General features: G+C 36.8%; 1 protein-coding gene across 7 annotated transcripts in view; it reads left to right on the top strand.

Moving 5' to 3' along the window:
* Positions 1 to 20,169, top strand: part of LOC129768451 (uncharacterized) — a 68,580-nt gene extending 48,411 nt beyond the window's left edge. For 6 of the 7 annotated variants that reach the window (XM_055770119.1, XM_055770118.1, XM_055770121.1 and 3 more), the window contains one exon: positions 19,115 to 20,169. In XM_055770119.1, coding sequence (XP_055626094.1) covers positions 19,115 to 19,767 — 653 coding nt within the window. In that variant the 3' untranslated portion in view covers positions 19,768 to 20,169. The remainder of the gene's footprint in view (positions 1 to 19,114) is intronic. The other variant, XM_055770122.1, reaches the window with a different exon arrangement.
* Positions 20,170 to 21,737: the final 1,568 nt, after the last annotated feature.

The raw sequence follows: 21,737 nt of genomic DNA, 5'->3' as shown, positions 1-21,737 counted from the left end.
GTTATTAGAATATTTTTACGAGTAGCATAGAAGAGACATCTTTTGTTATTCATCCAATTCACGAATCGTACACGAACCATGTGAAAAGAGATTAATTAGGTAACAGGATCAACAAGTTCCAATCAATTATAAACACCTGTTTGTTGTGTATTTGCAGACGATGTTTGTAATAAAAACTTAAAAATTATTCAACACAAACCATATATTAGGTGTGTCAAAAATTGATTATGGTACAGACTAAACACTTTAGTTAATAGTTCTTAGAATAAACATGCCCTTCAATTATTCTGTTTTCTGTTTAATTATTACCTATTTCTTAATTGCTATTAATATGTCACGTTTCCAAGGAGTCCCAGGAGCAATCCCAATTTTTCGAAAATCAAAACAATGCGAATAGGTTATTAAAATTTTTGGATAAACCCATTTAATTATTGCTTATAGTGTTCACATACAGTAGAGCGAATAATTCTTGCATAACGCTGATTTCTGTACGTTGGATTTGACACCTCCCATCAAATTCTCAACAGTAGCCTTCGTGCACTTCCTGGACGCTGCTGACCATTTTTTCCTAAATGTTGCAAACCACTGAAAAGTAGTTCTGGAGGAATGAGTCGTTGCCAAATCTGGCCAGAATAGAGGAGACATGTAAGGGGCTGTCCACATACCACGTGGACAATTTTAGGGGGGGTAGGGGGTAAGAAAATGTCCACTCTTGTCCACGGAGAGGGGGGAGGGGGTATAGACTGAGTCCACGTGGACAGGAAGAATTTTCTCTCCGTATTCATCAATAAACGGATTGAGAAGCCTGAGAGTGCTGCCCAGTCAAACGTTCATATATTTTCTTCCATATCATGGATCTTCTTCAGTGAAATCTGTATTATAAAAATATCTCACGTAAATTGTGAATGACCAATTATTTCCTATGATCGAACTTTTATAGTTACGGGGTATTCATAGCCTTCATAGCCAAAACTATAAAAAATAAACGATTCCATAATGGTTGAGATTCCATGATATGCGTAAATGATTTTTATCAAATATAATTTTCTATACGTTTTGTTCTATCTCTAGAACAATATATGATAATAATGTCTGTATAGTTTTTCATACAGAATTGCGTGTAAAATTATTTTTCCAAAGTATTTTCATTTCATTAATTTCTAGGAATAAATACTTACATTTGCAGGAGATTGTCTATGCATCACTAGTCGTCAACTTAAAACAATTGAGCCAGTGTTCTGATAAATTATAGAATATTTCAGGAGGTGATAGAGGATCATATTTGATGAAAACAAAATTTTGCATAGAATGTAGTTGTAAAACTTTCAAATTAATAGAACCCAGGATCAACTTTTAAATGTAAGGAACCAACTTCAAATTTTGTGTTTTTAATAAATTTTCCAAAAATGCATGATAAACTGGAAGCTCGCTAACCACTCTACAGTTCCTTCCTTGACACCACACTATTATTCTTCTTGTTATCTTCCACTAATTTAAATGTGTTCACAACATAATTTTATGCAAATTTTCCTCAAATGAAAGCATCGTGCGCACTTTTTGAATTTTCAGTTCAGTCATTTTAAGGCAAAAAACCGGTCTCAAGGAAAGGTTCAATAATTCTTTCGTAGTTGAGATTTGATCATCAGCGTGGAAGATTTTTTATGATCCCCTATCTCTTAACATTTTTCGGATCAGCTACCTAATAACCTATATCTAATAATATTATTTTAAACAGATATAATCGTTTTCGATATTTTATCCAATTTATGAGAAAGTTTTCTCAATAGTTTGAACATTTATAAAAAAAAATAATAGAAGGTTAATAAATTTCTCAAAAAAAATGTTTCAATCGGGCAACAGGCTTCAGGGCCACATTTGGAAAAAATGAACAAAATTTCAATAAAATGGGGAGGATCGGGGCAGCGGAGGATTAATTTGGCGTTGAATTGCTCTCTGGTAAACTGTGACGTTTTGATAAGGATTTAAGTGGAGGAAAACTAAAGAGCAATACAAATAACGTATCGTGCAAGATTAGAAAAAATTATTGAGTTGTGAGTTTTCTGATGTTTTTCCCCACGGGCATTTTGGAAGCTATTTAGACACTCAATACAGGATGGTCAATGAGTAGTTGAAAAATAAAAAAAAATATATATAGATATTGAAAATATTTTCAATAAGGTATTAGTACCCTTGAAACTATTGCGGAAAAGGTTTCTATTGCGCTGATGACTAAATGTGAATTGATCGTGTAAATGAACAGACATTTCTTGTGGCGAAATGTCGAAAATGTTTTGAGTGATCTTTGAAACGCTGTAACTCTTTTATAAAATAATGCATTCGTCAAAGCATCAACTGGACCATGTATTAAATATTTCCAAGATTGCGATGAGTAGATTTGACCATCGATTTGCTGTGCGTTCATTATTTCATGAAATATTCTCAATACGAAATCAAAGGATAATTTTTCATTCGATAGAGAATACCTCTGTAGTAAATAGTTCTACTGAAACTCTCTATGAATCAAATGGACGCGAAATAATCATGTTGATTGGATTGCTTTTAAGCATATATTCTCAAAATCTAGAGAAACTTTGAAAACAAACTATAAACGGTTTATCTTTTCTTGCAAAGTATTTTATCTACAACACATACACATCACACACTAGAAATTTGTAGCTTGAAAATGCTGTATTTTTTATCTTAATGTCATCGTTTATATCGAAGATACAGGCGTTCCGAAATCTCTGAAAAATTTCGACCTTTTACTCCTCATCCTTTGTCAAGTGAGGATCTATAGATATCAGTACATGCTTCCTACTTTATGTTTTCTTTTTTTGAAATTCTTTTTAAATGATAGAAAAAAAGTCTATGTATATAAAATCGTTCTGTTCGTTTTTGTGCGCTTCAACAACTCGAGCTCTGATGTAGCTCATATTATAACACACCATACGAGCCACTTCAAAAATTGTTGTTGCTACTGCCAACGCCTCAAGAAGCTTCAAGATTTACAGATGAAATGAGCACACTTCTGAAATAAATCTGTGAAAGTAAATTAACTTTCTAGTATTGAATATGTATTCTATATGACAGCAACACAATTCTTTGCATGTGTTCAAAAATCGTGAGCTTAAATTGTATCTGATAGTGATTTTAAATCTGTTTAATTTTATTCGATTCGCTTTGCTCAAAATCAATCCTTGGAATTTTGTAATTTATATTCGGATGCGGATTGTTCAACTGGATATTGCGCGTTTCCGTGTTGACAAACCAGATAGCCTTTATATCTTCGAAGATAATAGAAAAACAAAGTATTACAAGTATTGAAATTAGAGGCGAATGAACTGCAAAGTTTAAAGCCTTTTAAAAACAAAGAACAAAGAATATACAAGTATTTCAAAGTTAAACTCATATGGAATATTTGCTTTGTTTTACTACTCATTTTTCTGTCAAAAAACACCAATGAGCCACGGCAAACGTGGCAGGGTTCAGCAAGTAAAATTTGAAACAAAATAAACTTAAATGGAATTAAAATTTAATTCATGCGCAATTAAGTATATTCTAATATTTCCTGAATTATTCTAATAAAATCCAGAGAAATATCCACGTGGTCAACAGGGGGAGGGGTATGAGAATGTCCACGCTTGTCCACGGAGGGGGAGGGGGGAGTTTAAAATCATGCTTTTTTCTGTCCACGTGGTATGTGAACAGCCCCTAATGTTTTCTGAACAATGGAGGCAATTCAAGCATTCGTCCGAATATTTATGGTCTCTTCTGTAGGAAAGTAGAAGATCGCAAGCCAAATGACAAATGGCGCGATTGGACATGATGCAAATGACTCGCCAGACTAGTACCGCGTAACGCGGGACGTCTGGTCAGTTTAGTCATGAAGAATACTAATATTTCGTTTCATTTTTGTGATACGATGTAATGCCGATCTCAATAAGTCTTCGTATGTTATTCGCTGCCTCATCCTAATTAATGGACGATCACTGTATGGGTGACACTTTCCCCGTTGCTTTGATGAAATCTTGCATGAAGTTCGAGTGATGCATGAAATTTTGCATCTGATTACTTTAAGATCCTGCTAATTTGTTAGATAGAACGAATTATTGCACGCAATTTTGTGTTACATACAACACTCATGGGATTGGAGTTAGAAGAAAGACTGCATAATACATGATTCACCTTCGCATCCGCTCGCAAAACTTATCTGTTTTATTTGTTGAATTGCTCACTTGTTTTAATATTTCCATTGTTGATGTCTCAGGCGAAAAAATGCTGGATAAATTTGCCGTCTAATGGTATATATTATAACATATATCGTAAGAAATATTCTGCGTAATATGCATTTGAAAACTCTTAATAAACGTTACATTTTTCGCAGAGTGACCCTCCTATATAGAAATCAAAGACGTAGTCCTACGTCAAAATCAGAAAAGAGGAATCGCTTCGGTGGAGGAGTTTTGAATGAAAGATGCCAGGCCGCATTGCAGTTCTGATTTTTCTTAAATTTTTGTTCTAAAATCCTTGGTGGAGACTCGATGAAAAGATTTTTTGCGTCCGTTTTCCTACTGTTAGATGAAGAGTGTCTGTGTATGATTGAATCACACGTAAGTATTTTTGATTTTATGCATTGCCAATGGTAGTGGTGGTAAAAATACAGGCGCTTGCCTGTGGCAACATTATGTGTCTAGTGTAAGAGATGCTTTACGTGCATTGGCAATAGGAACACAAATTGCGACATATGGCCAGCTGGCCATAATAAAACAACCATCTTCGGATGCTTCCATAAAACAACGCAAACTATCGGCCCTCAGTTATCACTGAAGAGTGATTTCGGAAATTTTGATGCATTCTAAAACAAAGTTAGAAATAATAAGAAGCAAATTGACTTTTGTAATTTTTTTGCCGGGAGAGAGTTTATGTGAATTTGGGGGGTGTTCTTGAGCTTTTTAATGTATTTTTCAGATCGATAATTGAATTTTAGTGAATTTAAGCATTGTTTCCGGGTGAAAAGTGGCGTTAAAGTACATCGCATGTCAAGTCGGATGAGAAGAAGGTATTTTCCAGCGGTTCTTCGATTGAATCTAAGGGTGGGAATTTTTCCTGTCGTCGCCGCCGTCACCACATGATTCGTTTGGTTCGTATTTTCTGTTGCCGTTCAGCGAAAGGTGCTGCATTGCACAATTTGTGAATTAATTATTCGAGAAATGGTGTTTTGTGTTGGAGATGTAATTTCGCTCTCAAAAGTGAATGTTGATGTTGAGAATTAATTAGACAATTCACTCAAATTGCCTTTTATTGCTTCACGAATTGTTAGCGCCTCTCAGTGCAAGCATTTAGTCGTTGACCCTCATTAGACTGACCAAATATTTATACTAAAGAGTTCATTCCCAAAGTTCTGCGTTTGTGCTCGCCAATAATAACTTCGTATTCCTACGTTAACAATGCAATCGTGTCCTGGAGGCCACTGCCTTACTATTTTTTTCCTAGCAAGTTTATTTAAAGTTCATCTTTATCGAACATTTTATTTTAATCAGACAGCTGGCTTCCGAGCATTGATTTTTTTCAATATGGTCAAAGATTGTAAACCGTTCTGAATCTTATTTCAGACAAAATCATATTTCGGACACTTTGTTCTAATATCTTGAAATGCTTGATGCACTGATGATATAACTATCAAATTAATATCACAATTGCTTCTTTAGAGTAATCCCTTGGTTTCACTATCATTTCATATGAGAACTACATTTGAATTATAACATAATCGGTAAAAATCTGACAACACTACTCATTATCGTTTCTGTTTGACGTTTGCTTAGCGTGAGCACGTAGAAATTACCCGTTCATAAATAGTTAAATTTCTCCCGTGTTTCATCAGTTCCCATAATCGTTAACAGTTTACTGTGGTAAGTGTTTCGTAAGTGTTTCGCAGTTGACTATAGCATATAATAAAGTGTAATGTAATCTTCGTCCAAAAAATTACAAAATAAAGTGTCCGAAATTTAAGTTCAATCTGTCAGAAATTAGATCCAGTGTCCGAAGTTTGATTCTTATCGCTTTATTTGAAAAGCATTTTATTCGATGATTTTTTTTCATTTTTTTCAATCAAATAGGTACCAAAGTAGAAAGCTTAAAAGCATATTGAACTAATTTATTAAAAATATCAACCAAATAATACCTGTGCATTAAGTTTAGATCTGTTTTCTGCACCATATGCCTTAAGCGTCCGAAATATGATTCAGAACGGTATACACTCGACAAGAAAATTAGAGGAACATGCGAAGCCGGAAATTTTAAGTGATTTTTGACATGCTGTAACTTCGTGAAAAATCAACGCATATCGATGGTATGTGCGTTATTTTGAAACTACAACCTTCAGGTAATAGAATATCCTATGCACATATTTTTATCTTGGTGTGTGTAGGAGAAGTGGGCCACAATATCGGGAAGAAATGAAAACTCGATTTTTCTTTGTTTGTTCAAGAATATCCTGGACACAATTTTTTGCTAACAAACTCAACAGCAAATTCAATTAACCTTATCAACCAGCTTTTATTGGTTCCTGTAGGATCTTCCCACACAGAGATATTTTAGTTTTGATTCACGAAGATTATTTTTCAAGTTACAGCATGTCAAAAATCACTAAAATTTTCCGAATTCGCACTCTGTTCCTCTAATTTCTTTGTCGACCCTATGAAAAATTTTAAGTTTGAGTTTTTTGAAAATCGAAATATTTCCCAAGGGAGGAGTAAAGGAAATCGGGGTTTTCAAATTTTTTTTTATGCCAAATGTCTTAAAATTGCATGACACGTCGAGATTTACAGTTATGTCAAAAAAATGTGATTTTTCGTTTTTCAAAAAATCAAAACTGTGACCGCTTTGCGCTACTCTCCGTTAATCCTTTCAATACGGCAGTGTGCTCCGGCGGAGTGCTACCACTGTACGGAGCACTGCGCCGAAAAGTATGCACATCGCGCTGGTGTGATCGATGTGCAGTAGCACTCTCATGTCGTCTAAAGACGACGCTCGTAGCGAAAGGGTTAAGTCTCATTGAGCTGAAATTTTGCATAGGATATTTTTTCGAGGTGGTGAACAGTATTTATGGGGTAACTTTTTGAAATTCGAGATGACCATTTTCATTGGCACCCTAATACACAAGGTGGCGCATAACTCACGTTACGCTCTCTGAAGGAAAAAAATAACGAACGCGCTGCAATTATCGAGCGTGTTGGTTCCTAAGCGATTCAGTTGTCGATTTTGTATCGTTTTTTTTTTGAGAATAAAGATTTTGTATTGTGAGACATTTTTTTTACGATTTTTTTTTTGTGCAAATCGGTTGCGTGACTTATGCGCCACCCTCTACGTACTTAAGAAATTTCAGTCAATGTTGTTGACGTAGGACTACATCTTTCAGTAAGTGTGGCACAAAAAAGGTCACGTTTTTATGAAACGTTACCTTACGTTATGTATGAATTGATGAAAATCGGATACAATGCTATTGTACAAGACATTTGTATATATATCCATATATGTGCTTATGAACACGTACAGTCAATAACGAGAAACTACTGAATCGTCGAATACCATTTTTCTACACAACTCCGAATCAGTTACACGTAAATCGATCGCTAGAAATGCTCATGCAGAAATCAAACACAGGAACATGTGAGCGGATACTATGAAGTACGGAAATATTGCAATTTAAGCCCCGCCCGATGGCAGTTTTTTTAAACGGCCAGAGCAGAAAAGCAGAGCATACTCAATTTCTGTTACACAGACTTGCTCCTGTCAATGAGCAGCAGTCGCGTCATGTGAGTGGTGTGGGGGGTGCGGATCGCATCCGGGTACACGATTTTAGGGCACAGAATGATTTGAAAAATGAAATGCAACATTTTTGAATTTAAGGTGCATTGACAAACACTTCGCTATTCGGCAAACGCCGTATATAATATAGTGCCCTGGAACTCTTCTTAGGTGATCGCCAGAAATTGGTGGATAAGTTCTTATGACAAACGACATCCAAGTGCATCGAACTTGATATTTGACTTGACGGTGACGAACTTCGAACACATTTCCTGCAAGTGATGAGAAAATCTGGTACAAGAACTGTATCTGATATTGAATTTTTATTACTGAGAGTGCTGGGAAAATCATAAGAAAATAGTTATGTGAGGGCTTTAATACTTTGATACTTTGTAAGATATTTTGAGACTGTAGTCAAAATCTACAGTCAAAATCAATTTATTATCGTGTCATAATGTTGTCTATCGATATCATTATTCAGAATAATCACGAATTCGGAAAGTCGGAAGCTGATCAACTAATCTAGTTCATAGGATACGGTGGTCTTCAACCAACTTCTAATGGATCTCATTAATGGAAATCTACCGATTCACAACGCTGAAATTTGGTTGAAAGGTGACATACTACCTCCATTCTAGGCCTTCACTACACGCCCCAAGACGAACAGGATAGTTTTCTACACCAGTACTCTTTTGATAATATTCCATTTTCATGGTTCATTGTTTTAACCCTTTCCCGTACAACATCGAGTCTCACTCGTGAGTACTTGAATAACATAGGGCGCTAGAACGCTTAGCAGGCAAGTGAAATCACTTGATGTGTGACGTATTTAATAATGCTGGAAGGGGTTAAACCCATTTCCAAACTAGCGTGAATATGTTTTACGTTTTTCTACTTTTCCATACAACACACAGAATGAGACTCCTGAAGGTAAGTCTGCTTACTCGTGTATTTGTTGGCTGACAATAGTCAGTATTTATGGTTTCGCAAGATTTGAGAAGCTCATAGTAGATGAAACCCTTTTGATCCCATAAGACATAGAGCGATGTCTTCCGTCCATAACGATTCGGCCATGCTTCATTTTTTATGGTTCCCCTTGGCTTACCAAAGATCTTCAAATTTTATAATTCCCGAAATAAATCCACTTTACATAGCCATTCACAATCCGATGTAGAAATGACTTCCTTGTGTACCTGACGAGCAGGCTGAAGTACAAGTGATTTTTCGGGTTTCTTGAAATCCATTTTTCGATCTTCTTGATCTTTCCCATGCTGAAAGTATGGAGATGGATTCTTTCACATTCAATTGATCCGCAAGATGTTGTTGCGCTTGAATATCATCTTCAACCAAAAGTGTTTACAGTTCACTGTATTCGAACTCTATCGAAGGTTTTCCATTCTCTGTGAGGAACACGTAAAAATCGCCTTCCTCAATTATAACTTAGAACTATGTCTAACCTTTCCTCTTACCCCTAGGGGTAATGGGGGTAATGTGGTCAAGTGGGGTTAAATGGTCTCCTGCCTGTTTGGTAGTATAACTATAGACTATTGACACTGTATTGATATTCATCTATTGTTTGAAGAATTTCATGACTTTTGAGTAACCCTGTAGTACAGTGGAGCTGTCGCATGTCAAAATATAAATAAAACCAAAAAACGCTCTCTCGGTAGCCATTCGGCCGTAGTTTTGTGCGTTTCGAATTTAAGGAATTTCTAGTGAAATTTAGTTTATTTGACCTGATATTTGCGACAAATCAACAGTTTGAACGACTGTTCACATATTCTAGTGGAGGTTAACAGATATTGTGTTCAATTTCAGTGATTATTTCGCATATTTCGCATTTCGTTAATTGAGGGGCAAAGTGGTGAGTGGAGCATTACTACTGTCAATGTTCTGTTTTCAAAAGCTGATATAACTTATCACCTTCTGCTCCTAAAGGGATCCCTTTTTGACCCATGAAAAATATGTCACCCCAACCAAAACCAAGCCTCATTTTGAAAAACGTTATTTGTTTCCTACTACGTTTTTGTACGTATGAGAAAATTTCAATTATGATTCTAGGTGAATAGGCCTAGTACATTTCATACATGTACCTACCAATTCAATAATGATTTGAACAAATTTGGTCAAGAAAACACGCATACATCTATCTCTTCTAGCGTGATATGTGCGAGTTACCACTTTGCCCCCCACAGGTGACCACTTTACCTCCACACTAAAAAAATGTTCGATTTTCCAACTTTTTTTCTAATAACGAAAAATGTACTATTTAAAATTTTCATAATAAAAATCGCTTACTATCTTGAACTACAATAAGTTGAGCTACAATATTCTTCGAAGAACGGAAATTTTAGTAATATGTGAAAAAAAGGAAATGGGCATATTCCTTAGGGTGACCACATTCCCCCCAGTTCCCCTATATTGAAAGCCTTGTTTCGAGCGAAACAATTCAGCCATCCCATTCCAAATCGATATAGTGGATCTCAGATTTCCTTGAAAATCGGTATTTTTGTTCTTTATCGCAAAATATTAGACCCGTATTTTTATTTTTTTTAATTAGGGTGCCCATTTCCATTTTAGGGTGGTCCAAAAGTCAACTGTTCCCCTCTTTTTTCGGAAATCACTTTTTTCAAAAAATCATAACTTTTAAACTACTGGACCGGTTTGGATTATCCCTGAAAAATTAGAATACGGAAATTGATTTAGTTTTTGTAATCATTGATTGTTATTGTTTAATATTGTTTAAACGATCTCTGAACCATCTGGACCATTTTTCAACGTAACTCCTAAACTTATATTTTTATCATAATAAAGTTGTTGAAATGAGCAGATTCATCAAATTTCATGAACATGACGGTGTAACACGACAAACATATTAAAAGGGCCTATTTACTAAAAAAAAATAATAAATTAGAGATTTCTTTTTAATATCTTGAGAATGGATGCATTTGTGAGATTGATAATGTGCTTTTTGACGTAGGATTACGTCTTTCGGGAACATATTGGGGTACAAATTGAAAATTGAAAATCGAGCACATCGTGAAAATTGTCCAATTTCAAACGCTCACTGCTCAGTCATTTCATGATGGAATGATGAAATTTTTGCTTCAATCGATTTCGGAACTCCATAACAAATTTTTATATTGAATAAAATAATATATGTCATAAAACTAACCATCGAACAATTGAAAAAACCTCAAACCCTATCCTAACGGAAATACCCACTTCTGACTGGTCGAAATTGACAACACATGCGGTGGTTCCCTAACAGAGACATCAAATCCATGCTTCCTGGGGGAAATCGGCACTGCAAATACATGAAAGTAGGGGGAACTTTTGCTCCCACAGATATGTATTCCCTAACAGAGATTTCAAATTCACGGTACCTGGGAGAAATCAGCATGTAAATACCCCGGTGGTCGATAGTTTAACAAACGGCGTGCACAATTGGATAGTGCTCATTATAACTAGCGTGAACATTGCTGATTGGATACGTGCTGGCGAACAAGTTGGGAGCGATGAACGAGTGTTTATCATTATCACAATGTTATTCTTCAAACACATCCAAAATCAGCATGCAACAGATAGCCTAACGGAATCCTACGTCAACTATGCGGTCGTGTCACGGACACAAACCTCCTGTGACTTTTTGTATTAAATAACATCAGGATCCATAATTTGTTGCTAAAAATGATTGTTACATTCAAAAATTCGAAAATTCATAAAAATTCGATGTGAGTTGGTCAAAAACAGTTTTACCATCTTGGACTGATTTTTTGAATTTTCTACATGACTTCTATTTTATATGAAAAAATTAAAAGAGAAATACATATTTTAGATATCGCAAATATGTTTTTTGTAAATAAAAAAAAGCACTAATTTTTTTCTCGGTGTATATTTTTTTCATGTTCAAACATCAATACTCTATAACTCTTTCTAAGACACTGTTTCGGTACGACTCACAGTTTTTGAGATATAAATTATCAAAAATTTCTCTTACCAAAATCGGTACGCCCTTTTCAGAAGTTACGCTTGAGACAAAAAAATCCCAAATGCAGTGGAAAACTCATATTTCCTCCAACCCAAACGGAATACAAGCTTTCATTCGAAAAAAAAATACCAATTTTTTTTCATTTGTCGATTTCATTTGGAATTGCTCCATTGAAGCCGAAATATAATAGAGAGCAATTCCATTGTTCGCATGGGCACTCACATATCTTTTGTTTTCCTTTGTGGCCGTGTGGTTTGCAGTGTTTTATTATTTTTTAGTTCGATGAAAATGCGTGTTTTCAATTTGCTGTATTTACATATGAACGGCACCGCTATATTCATCATGAATTTATATTTTCATGATGAAATTTATTCTGAGGTCAGTGTAGTGGGGTAATCGATTTCCCGGTTAATTTGAAACATAAAAGACGATTCTTTAGTCCGGTCCGATCGAGCGTTGGACGGTATACGTTTGCCTGGTACATTTTATTGCGCCCGCTTATTTTTTGATTGCAAAGCAAAAATAACCCGGGCAACCGTAATAAACCAGGCAAACCGAAGGATCGTCTCCTATGTATCGAACTAACCGGGCAATCGATGGAACAAAGGATTGTTTGAGAGACGGCCGCCGCTTCCGACGGCGGCTCGACAGCCGACTCGGATTCCTTTTGACCTTAATCCGTAAGTACCTTGTCCCCTCAACATAGCTCTGTTTGTACATTATACAGAATCCTCAAATCGAAGTTCATATGGAAGAGTTCAAGAGGTTCTATACAAGAATAGCTTTACCAAAAGTATTGATTATGTAGACAACTATAACGTTCTTATTCTAACCAACCACTAGTTCTTTAGTGCTTTGAAACTGCTCAACTGTAGTGGATCATGCTGAATTGCACTTATTAACTCTTTGTGGTCGTTTGTCTGCTCTCAGCCATCACAGCAAAAAACCATTTTACTAAATCAAGTATCAGTTTGTACTTTTCCTAAACGAAGCTTGATGTCTAGTGAACCTGTTCACGAATCAATACGGTGTTCCTAGGAGTAATAGATAACGGTACTCAGTATCAAACAAAGTAATCACCCACATAAGCCAACGCACAGTGCGTTAAATGCATAGGAATGCGGCACAGAAACAATAACAGCAGAATTTAGTCATTGTAACACTTTGGTGTGATGGAAAATATTGCTCATACGTATCAGAACTATTGTTTGCATAATTGTCTCATGTTATTTGAATAATCACATAAGTGTCTTAAGCGATAAAATCTTTGTTCATCTAAAGTGAAAAGTTCTGATCATTTCGGATACGAAATCATTTTTGAGTAACTACTGGTTTAAATTATGTTGAAGTAGTTGTTTTTAAAGAGCAGAACAATTGTTTGTATAAGTGTCTGATGTCATCTGAATAATCTAATGTAAAAAAAATCTTTATTTGTTAAAAGTGAAAAGTGTTGATCGTTTCGACATTGCTGACATTAATTACACATTTATTGCATTAATGGCAAAATTCTCTCATATCCAACGTGTAATAAAAATATAATTATGTATTGATTATACTTCATATGATTTACTCTTAAAGACTGTTTCGAAAGATTTCACACGAAAACGAATTATAAAATATATTTTTTTTATATGAAAACATTACATTAAAATACATTGTTGTGTTGATACATATATATATATATATATATATATATATATATATATATATATATATATATATATATATATATATATATATATATATATATATATATATATATATATATATATATATATATATATATATATATATACATATAGTTCACAAAAAAATAAATAAATGTTTATTTTTCATAACCTTACATGTATCATAGTTTTTTCAAGGAAAAATAATTCCGACCAGTACGACACCCATGCCTAAATTTAATACGACCACAAAGGGTTAAGTTCTCAATTATTTTTCAAACTAATTTTAAATCCTTTCCATTTTCCGCATGGGGTTGAATTCTTGATGGACCCATAGGTAGTTACTCTTGGTTTCGGGTGTTGATTTGAGGATCCTGATATGGATGCTTCAACTGCCAAATCGATTAATTCCATAAAACAAGAAGCCAATCAAAATGATAAAATAATATATTAGGCTGTCAACAAAGTCCTGCGGTATTCCCGCGAGGTGTCGTTGTAAGCGCGTAGTTCTAGTTGTATTCATTGCATCGAGTCATACTACAGCTTGTTGGAAAGGTATTTTTGCGCGCTATAATATAGTCCTTGACAGTGTTTTGTTTGGTTAAGTGTCGCAAATATGGAGCAAAATGAAGAGAAAATCCGACATATTTTACAGTACTACTATGACAAAGGCAAAAATGCATCTCAAGCTACCAATAAAATTTGTGCAGTTTATGGACCCGATACAGTTTCCATTTCCACCGCACAACGATGGTTTCAACGTTTTCGTTCTGGTGTAAAGGTCGTCGAAGATGCGCCACGCTCCGGAAGGCCTGTCGTCGAAAATTGCGACAAAATCGCTGAATTAGCCGAGAAAGACCGGCATAGTAGCAGCCGTAGCATCGGCCAAGAGCTGGGGATAAGTCATCAAACCGTTATTAACCATTTGAAGAAGCTTGGATTCACAAAGAAGCTCGATGTATGGGTGCCACACACGTTGACGCAAAAAAACATCTTTGACCGTATCGACGCATGTGAATCGCTGCTGAATCGCAACAAAATCGACCCGTTTCTGAAGCGGATGGTGACTGGCGATGAAAAGTGGGTCACTTACGACAACGTGAAGCGCAAACGGTCGTGGTCGAAGCCCGCTGAAGCGGCTCAGACGGTGGCCAAGCCCTCATTAACGGCCAGGAAGGTTCTGCTGTGTGTTTGGTGGGATTGTCAAGGAATAATCTATTATGAGCTGCTTCCCTATGGCCAAACGCTCAATTCGGACCTGTACTGCCAACAACTGGACCGCTTGAAGGTAGCACTCATGAAGAAGAGGCCATCTTTGATAAACAGAGGCCGCATTGTCTTCCATCAGGACAACGCCAGGCCACACACTTCTTTGGTGACGCGCCAGAAGCTCCGGGAACTCGGATGGGAGGTTCTTTTGCATCCGCCGTATAGTCCGGACCTTGCACCAAGTGACTACCACCTGTTTTTGTCCATGGCGAACGAGCTGGGTAGTCAGAAGTTAGCCACAAAAGAGGCCTATGAAAATTGGCTATCCGAGTTTTTTTGCCAATAAGGAAGCGAGCTTCTATAACAGGGGTATTATGAAGTTGGCATCTCGTTGGGAACAAATCATCGAACAAAACGGCGCATATTTGACTTAAAACAGATGATTGTAACAAATTTTATGAACAAATGAAAATTCAAAAAAAAATACCGCAGGACTTTTTTGACAGCCTAATATGTTGTTTTTCAACTAATTAATTTGAAAATGTGATGTAGAATGTATTATTGCAAACGCTTATTTGATCAAACGACATATAGAAATATATATAGGAATAAACTTGGAATATTTGTTATTATTACTACAATAATTTCGTGATTATTGGAGTTAATCGATTTGGCAAGTGAAAGCCAATTATTAATTCAAATTCGGTCTTTGAATATTTTTTTTTTTATTTCGAATTTGAAAATGTTTTTTCAGATATTAAACGTCCACTTTTATTTCTGTATCTCACACCATTCATTATATTATGCTTTTGGACATTTTTGGACATGTTATGCTTTTGGACATTTTATTTTATTTTTCTCGAACTTCGTTCGTGTAAGCGATTCGCGATGGCAGCGGTACGGTGTCGACAACTGGATACGACATGAGTTCCTATGAGGCAAATTATTCTCTATAAAATCAGTGGGCCCGAAATTGCTAAAATTTGTATGATTTTTTTTTTTTGCCATATATATTAATTACTTGAAGTACGTTGTCCTGACCCTAATTCAAACTATTTTTCTATAAATTTTCAGATATTCTCACCAAAACACACCATTATAATAGTGGAGGCGATCTGGCGTAGTGGTAACATCCATGCCTCTCACGCTAAAGGTCACGAGTTCAATTCTCACTCCCAACATTCTTCCAAAAATGGAAGTAAAAGTGACGAACAAATGAGTTGAAAGTCACTATAATACAGATAAAAGAAAAACACCATTATAATATAAAATTATCTTTAGACACAATTTTTGCACGACATTTTTTCACCAATTGCAGGTAAAAGAGATTTTCATTACTAATTTGATTTTGGAAAAATAATTTTCATTCGTAATTTTTATTATGAGAGTGGGTTCATTCCTTCTGCAAACCCATATTGTCATGTTCACTCCCCCTATTCGTAATACGAAGCTCGATGCCGTCAACGCGAATGAAATTAAACGAACAACTTACAGATGTCTCCGTAGGAGATGAAAAAAGTGCAGCGGGTTAACTAGATTTTCATTATGATATAGACACATTTATAGTATGGAGTTAATCAGATTGACGATTAGAACGAGAAGAACTGAATGAATAAATGGATCCTATGTTCGCGGTTGTAAACCTCATCGTGTACTAATTTGTTCTGGTTGGCCAAAAGTTCACGTTTGATGAACATCCTTCAAAACGATCAATCAAATCAATTCATATACTAAATAATATCTCGAGCCGGTTCGAGAACATTCTCTGCAGTTACACTTTACTATTGATTATAAATACCAGACTTGTATAAACGAAATAAGGATTAAGTGATATAAACAAAAAAGTCTTTTACACAATGAGATAAAGAGTACATAGTACAAATTATGACTTTCCACATGCACATGTAACATATATTGTACAGTACACAGAAGTTACAAAGCAAAAGCAGTTTTTATTGATAAAAACCCACTCAGCAGCTCCACCCCTGGTATCGTTGTTCACACAAATAATTCATTCCCATCGCGAAAGTGGTCTCGGAATGCCACACTGAATGATCCGCCATCCACAAACTATCAACAACAAAACAAAATGTGTCATCTCGAATATATTACGAATGATGATGAATTAACAACGAGGACAGCAACGAATGGAAGCCAATGGGTGGAAGTGCATTAGGGCTTCTTTGTTTTTTACCTCATTTGGTGATCAGTCAACTGCTAGGTGGAGGCAATGGAGTCACGATGAGTTCCAGTGAATGAATGTTTGCCCGGGAAAGACTTTTCCACATTCCGCGCTATCTCACAGCGAGTGGGAGACACAATCGTAAAATATACCCACCTCGCCGAAAAAGTCGAGAAAACATTTTCCGGCTCGTTGAGTGCAGGAGCATGTTATATGTTTACAGTTTTTCTTTAAGTCTACGGGAAAACCTTCCCAGAACGGAACCAATAGAAATATGTTTCTTTTATATTGTGGTCTAGCATACTTATGTTAGGAGAAGCTCAAGCTAAGAGAAGTCATCCGAAGTTGACAAAATCATTCGATAAATCTACAAATAAGATCATTGACTTATTATTAAATAAACGAGCAAAACTAAATTGAGATAGTCGATGAGAGCACCTAATGTCCACTGCAATTTGTAGTGCCACTGAAGAAAGCGAGAAAAAGATTCCTCTGATGCGGGCCACCCAAAAGCTGTGTATAAACCTTCTGCAGAGCCCGCCATCGCAACCAGAATCTCTCAGAAGTAAACCTTCCGATGAAAGCAAAAAAAAAGGCTAGAATGCTAATTGATGCTATTTGCGTTGTTGATTTCGGTCTCAGTCAAAGGTGGTGCAAAGTGGTGCGAATAGAGGCAACCCCTCGCAGATCCTTGCTAGATACGCTGGTAGCAACAGGGTAAACCGTGGCTAGACACAGGATTATTTATGGCTTCCCGTCTGGTCAGCCGTTGAAACAGCTTGACGCGTTCCGCTCGTTTGCAGTGGAGCACGCGATTCGTAAGCCTCTTCCAGACCGAGCAAATGCACCGAATGACACGGAAATGCACAAAATGGGTTATATAGAACAGAGAACTTTTTTGTTTTTGTTTTCCTCTCGCAATTGGGGCCAGTAAATGGATCGATAGCACCGGGACGCGCATTGTATTCCATGTTTTTTACAGGTCACTACATTATGAAAAATTGATAACTCGATGATTCTGTCTTTTGCATAATTAGCCAATTGCATGTTCCCAAAATACTTGTTTTGACGTAGGACTACGTCTTTCATTTCTATACCAGGGTGTAAAATCAAAGTTTCGAAAACGAAAGCGTTACGCCGGAGACCGAGATTTTGATTGTTAATAGCTCCTAAACAACTGAACGAAATGGTATGATAAACACTTCATTCGAAAGATAATATTCTATACTTGTTACTTTCTGATCCAAAAACTTGTTTCAATAGTCTGAAATTTGCTTTCAAAATAGGCTATTGAAATCACCAATCGATATATTAGCGAGCGCCGCTCGGAAATCCACTCAGTTCTAATTGAACAGCGATTGGAGCATGTTGTCGCTGTTGTGGTGAAGCTCTTCATTTATCATGAAAGCGCGGATGAACGGAGTCACCATGAGCCTGTTTGTGCACCTTAGGCCAGAAGGGAATCCATCAGGAGGAGAGTGATGCTACAAACGGTTCCCCGGGAAGATCTCGAAGCAGCCGCTACACACACACACATACACGCACGGAATTCTTTCCGTTTGGATCGAGAAAGATCCGGAAAATAATCTGCCAGTTCCTCTAGGAATTAAAAAATACATTCATGTGAAAGAGTTTATTTGAATGTTTTCTATCCATGTAACACTGTGACCAAATATGTTTCAATCAAGTGCTATTAACAGATGGTTATCGAGTTAGCATTAACCACTGGTGGGCTTCCAGGAAAATGGAAGCCCACCAGTGGTTAATGGAAATATCTAATCGTTACTGAAAATAATCTGCCAGTTCCTCTGGGAATTTAAAATTACATTCATATGAAAGAGTTTATTTTAATGTTTTCTATCCATGTAACACTGTGACCAAATACATTAGGTTTTGTGATTTTTCAATCAATCGCAATCAACAGGATAGTTTCTGAAGATTATTTTTCCCCATCAGTAGGATATTTCCGTATCCAATATTGGATGCATAAAACCTTGTGCCTCCAACGTAACGCTCTCGTTTTCGAAGTTCTCCAAATATTCATTCATTCAGAATGAATTCAGATTCAACTTCATACAAATGATCTCTAAATCAACGATAGTCCTACGTCACCCTTGCGGTTATACCATAAATATAACCCACTTCCTGTTTTTATTATAAAAACGAACGAAACTGTAATCTTTAGTAATAATATGAAAAGGTTGACCGGTATCAATCGATCATATAACCTAAAATCATCTTCTCGATCTATCATTACAGATGTCGGTGAGCACGTGAAGGAAGCTGTTCAAAATGTTACCAATGAGATAGGGGGTGTGTTGGGTGGCAAAAAAGCTGTGAATGAAGTTTCCAATCCCTTGGAACAAATCAGCAAAACCGATCTTCCCCAGACGAATGGTCACGGTAACGACAATCCGGACTACAAAATCATTCCTTTGAAAGATCCAAACAAACAGATCGTTGATGAGAATCTCGAGAACATTAAGAACAACATTCTTAAAAAGGCCCAAAGCTTCAGTGACGACACCGAACAAATGGCGGACGATATTATCAAAGAGACGGAAGATCTGATTCGGGACGCAGAAACGGTAGCCTCTGATAGTGTTACCGAAATGACCACCCGGATTACCTCTTCGGAAGATGGAACCATCGAGATTCTGAATTTGGAAGGTAATCACACTAAAACACCGACTCATTCCATTGACAGTTTGATAACATCTTCTCCAGAGCCGGAAATCGAACGAATACTAGATAATGAACCCAAATGTCCGCCAACACCGGAAGCGACGATGAACAGCATGGTGTCGTCGGATGTTGCGGAAGTCTTCGATTCCACCCCAAACGATGGAGAGCGGCAAAGTCAGGACAAGAAGCCCGAACAGGGACAAGACGGGAGCAAGCGAGAAGCGTGAGTACGGCACTGAAGCGAATTTGCGCAACGCACAACCAACACCTCCCCCTCGTCTGGTAGCGGATGCCACCCACTACTCCACGAGATCAGAATCGCTGCAATATATGTACAAATTTTTGATGATTACTTTTTGGTAGCGAACAGTATTTCTACATCACTAATAGAAGTCGTAAGAACCGAAAAGCCTTACTGTAAATACAGAAATTCGTTCAAATGGTTGATAGTCATTTTAGTTATATGGTTTATCATCGAGGTGTAAAATAAACGAGGTTTGATTATTTGTTTTGTTCATATTTTATTCTTCATGTGACACTCACTTTGCTCATTCATTGAAAAGAGTTAACACAGTGCTATATATTGTACATAAAAATGATAACTTGAGAAATAAACGATACCTAAATGTTGTACATTGTTGTAGAAATATTATTTCTAAAAGAAATCACGACAGATCTTACTTTAGGCCACTCATTTAACCTTTTTCGGTCGGTATTTACGTAGTGGGCACATTTTCAAATCGTCATAAAAATTGACATCTGCACAGAAAAGTAACTGTAAAACACTAGACTTGTTCGGACCTTCTAATATTCCCAAGAACGAAGTTTGCCGACCGCAAATGATCCTCAATGCAATAATTATAAACTGATAACGTAGCTTCGTTTGTAATATTGGCACAAACGCGATAGAAGTAGACTGTAGAACACTTAATAGTTAAAAATTAGTGAAATAATTAATAATATAGCTTGTTATTCATAGAAATGATTATGCATAGAACAAACAAGCATCACTCGGGAGAGAACGATCCAAGTCCTATCCACTTACAAGACTTTGTATGTGTTCAATCTTTCCGCTCAGCCTTCCAACCAAGTATAATGAAATGGTTCGCTGTTCTAATGGGGCCCTCACCTGGAATACCCATACTAGTAATGGAACCTCTCCGTCCTTCATTGGAAAGCCAGTTGGGTTCCTCGTTCCCTGAAATATCGGTGTGACCCGCATTTATGTAGATTAATCGGTCTTCATTGATTGAATATTCGCGGTCAAAAGTGGATCGAAAAGGTTTTATGACTTTTGTTAAACTGAAAAACACAGTTGACACTTACGTCAACCATACATATTTTGGGAGCGCAAATCTCTCCACTCATCCTTCTAACCCTCCCGTTTTCCCTCAACCCTCGATCTTGCATTCCTCATATGTTGCTTCCGATCTCCCTCAACCATCCAGCTAATCTCCTCCTCTATCGTCGTCCATTCCCTCTCAACCCTCGACCGCGTATTCGCCCTCACGTGTTTCCCCTCCTCGCGACAATGTTTATCCAGAAGATGCACCTGGAACTGGCCCGTGGTTTGTTTTCATCCGGCCCCAACCAAATCAAAAATCTCTCAATGTCATTCAGATCATCAAAGATCTGGCAAGATATTGCTCCGAGGTCGAAATTTCCAAGGTCGTGGCTGATCGGAAGCAAACTAACGATACTGTTGTCGACCGGCGGTTTATATTTGGATATCGTGCCTACGTACCTTCCCACAAAGTAAAAATTTCGAGGCGATAACCTAGGTTGAATTGATTAAAAAAGGAAATGGCTAGTTCAAGGAGCTCACCGTGATGGAAGTCAAGATCTTGAACTGTCACCAACTTGGAAAAGTCTCCCATGAAATCCATATTAACACTGTCTGATTCGTTTCGAATTACTATTGCTGGTTCGGTCCTCTCTGACTACGTTATGGTGGATAAATTGAGGCTATGCGACTATTCGTGCCAAAGCCCATGACTTACGATGCAAAAATCAGAAGCAAAGATCTCATCGTGGTCGGAAATCATCATTTTAGTTTGAGAGAGCGAATTAAATATCTCTCACGAGACCGTTCGTCATATTTCGGTTGATGTTGTGGGCATGAGAAAAGTCACAGCACGACTAGTGCCAAAAAAGCTAAAATTATCGCATCGTGGGACCCGTTTAGACAGCATTGAAA

Source organism: Toxorhynchites rutilus, chromosome 2 (genome assembly GCF_029784135.1).
Source record: "Toxorhynchites rutilus septentrionalis strain SRP chromosome 2, ASM2978413v1, whole genome shotgun sequence".
Lineage (NCBI taxonomy): Eukaryota > Metazoa > Arthropoda > Insecta > Diptera > Culicidae > Toxorhynchites > Toxorhynchites rutilus.
The sequence above is the reverse complement of the archived record's forward strand: the minus strand, read 5'-3'. Positions and strand labels throughout refer to the sequence as shown.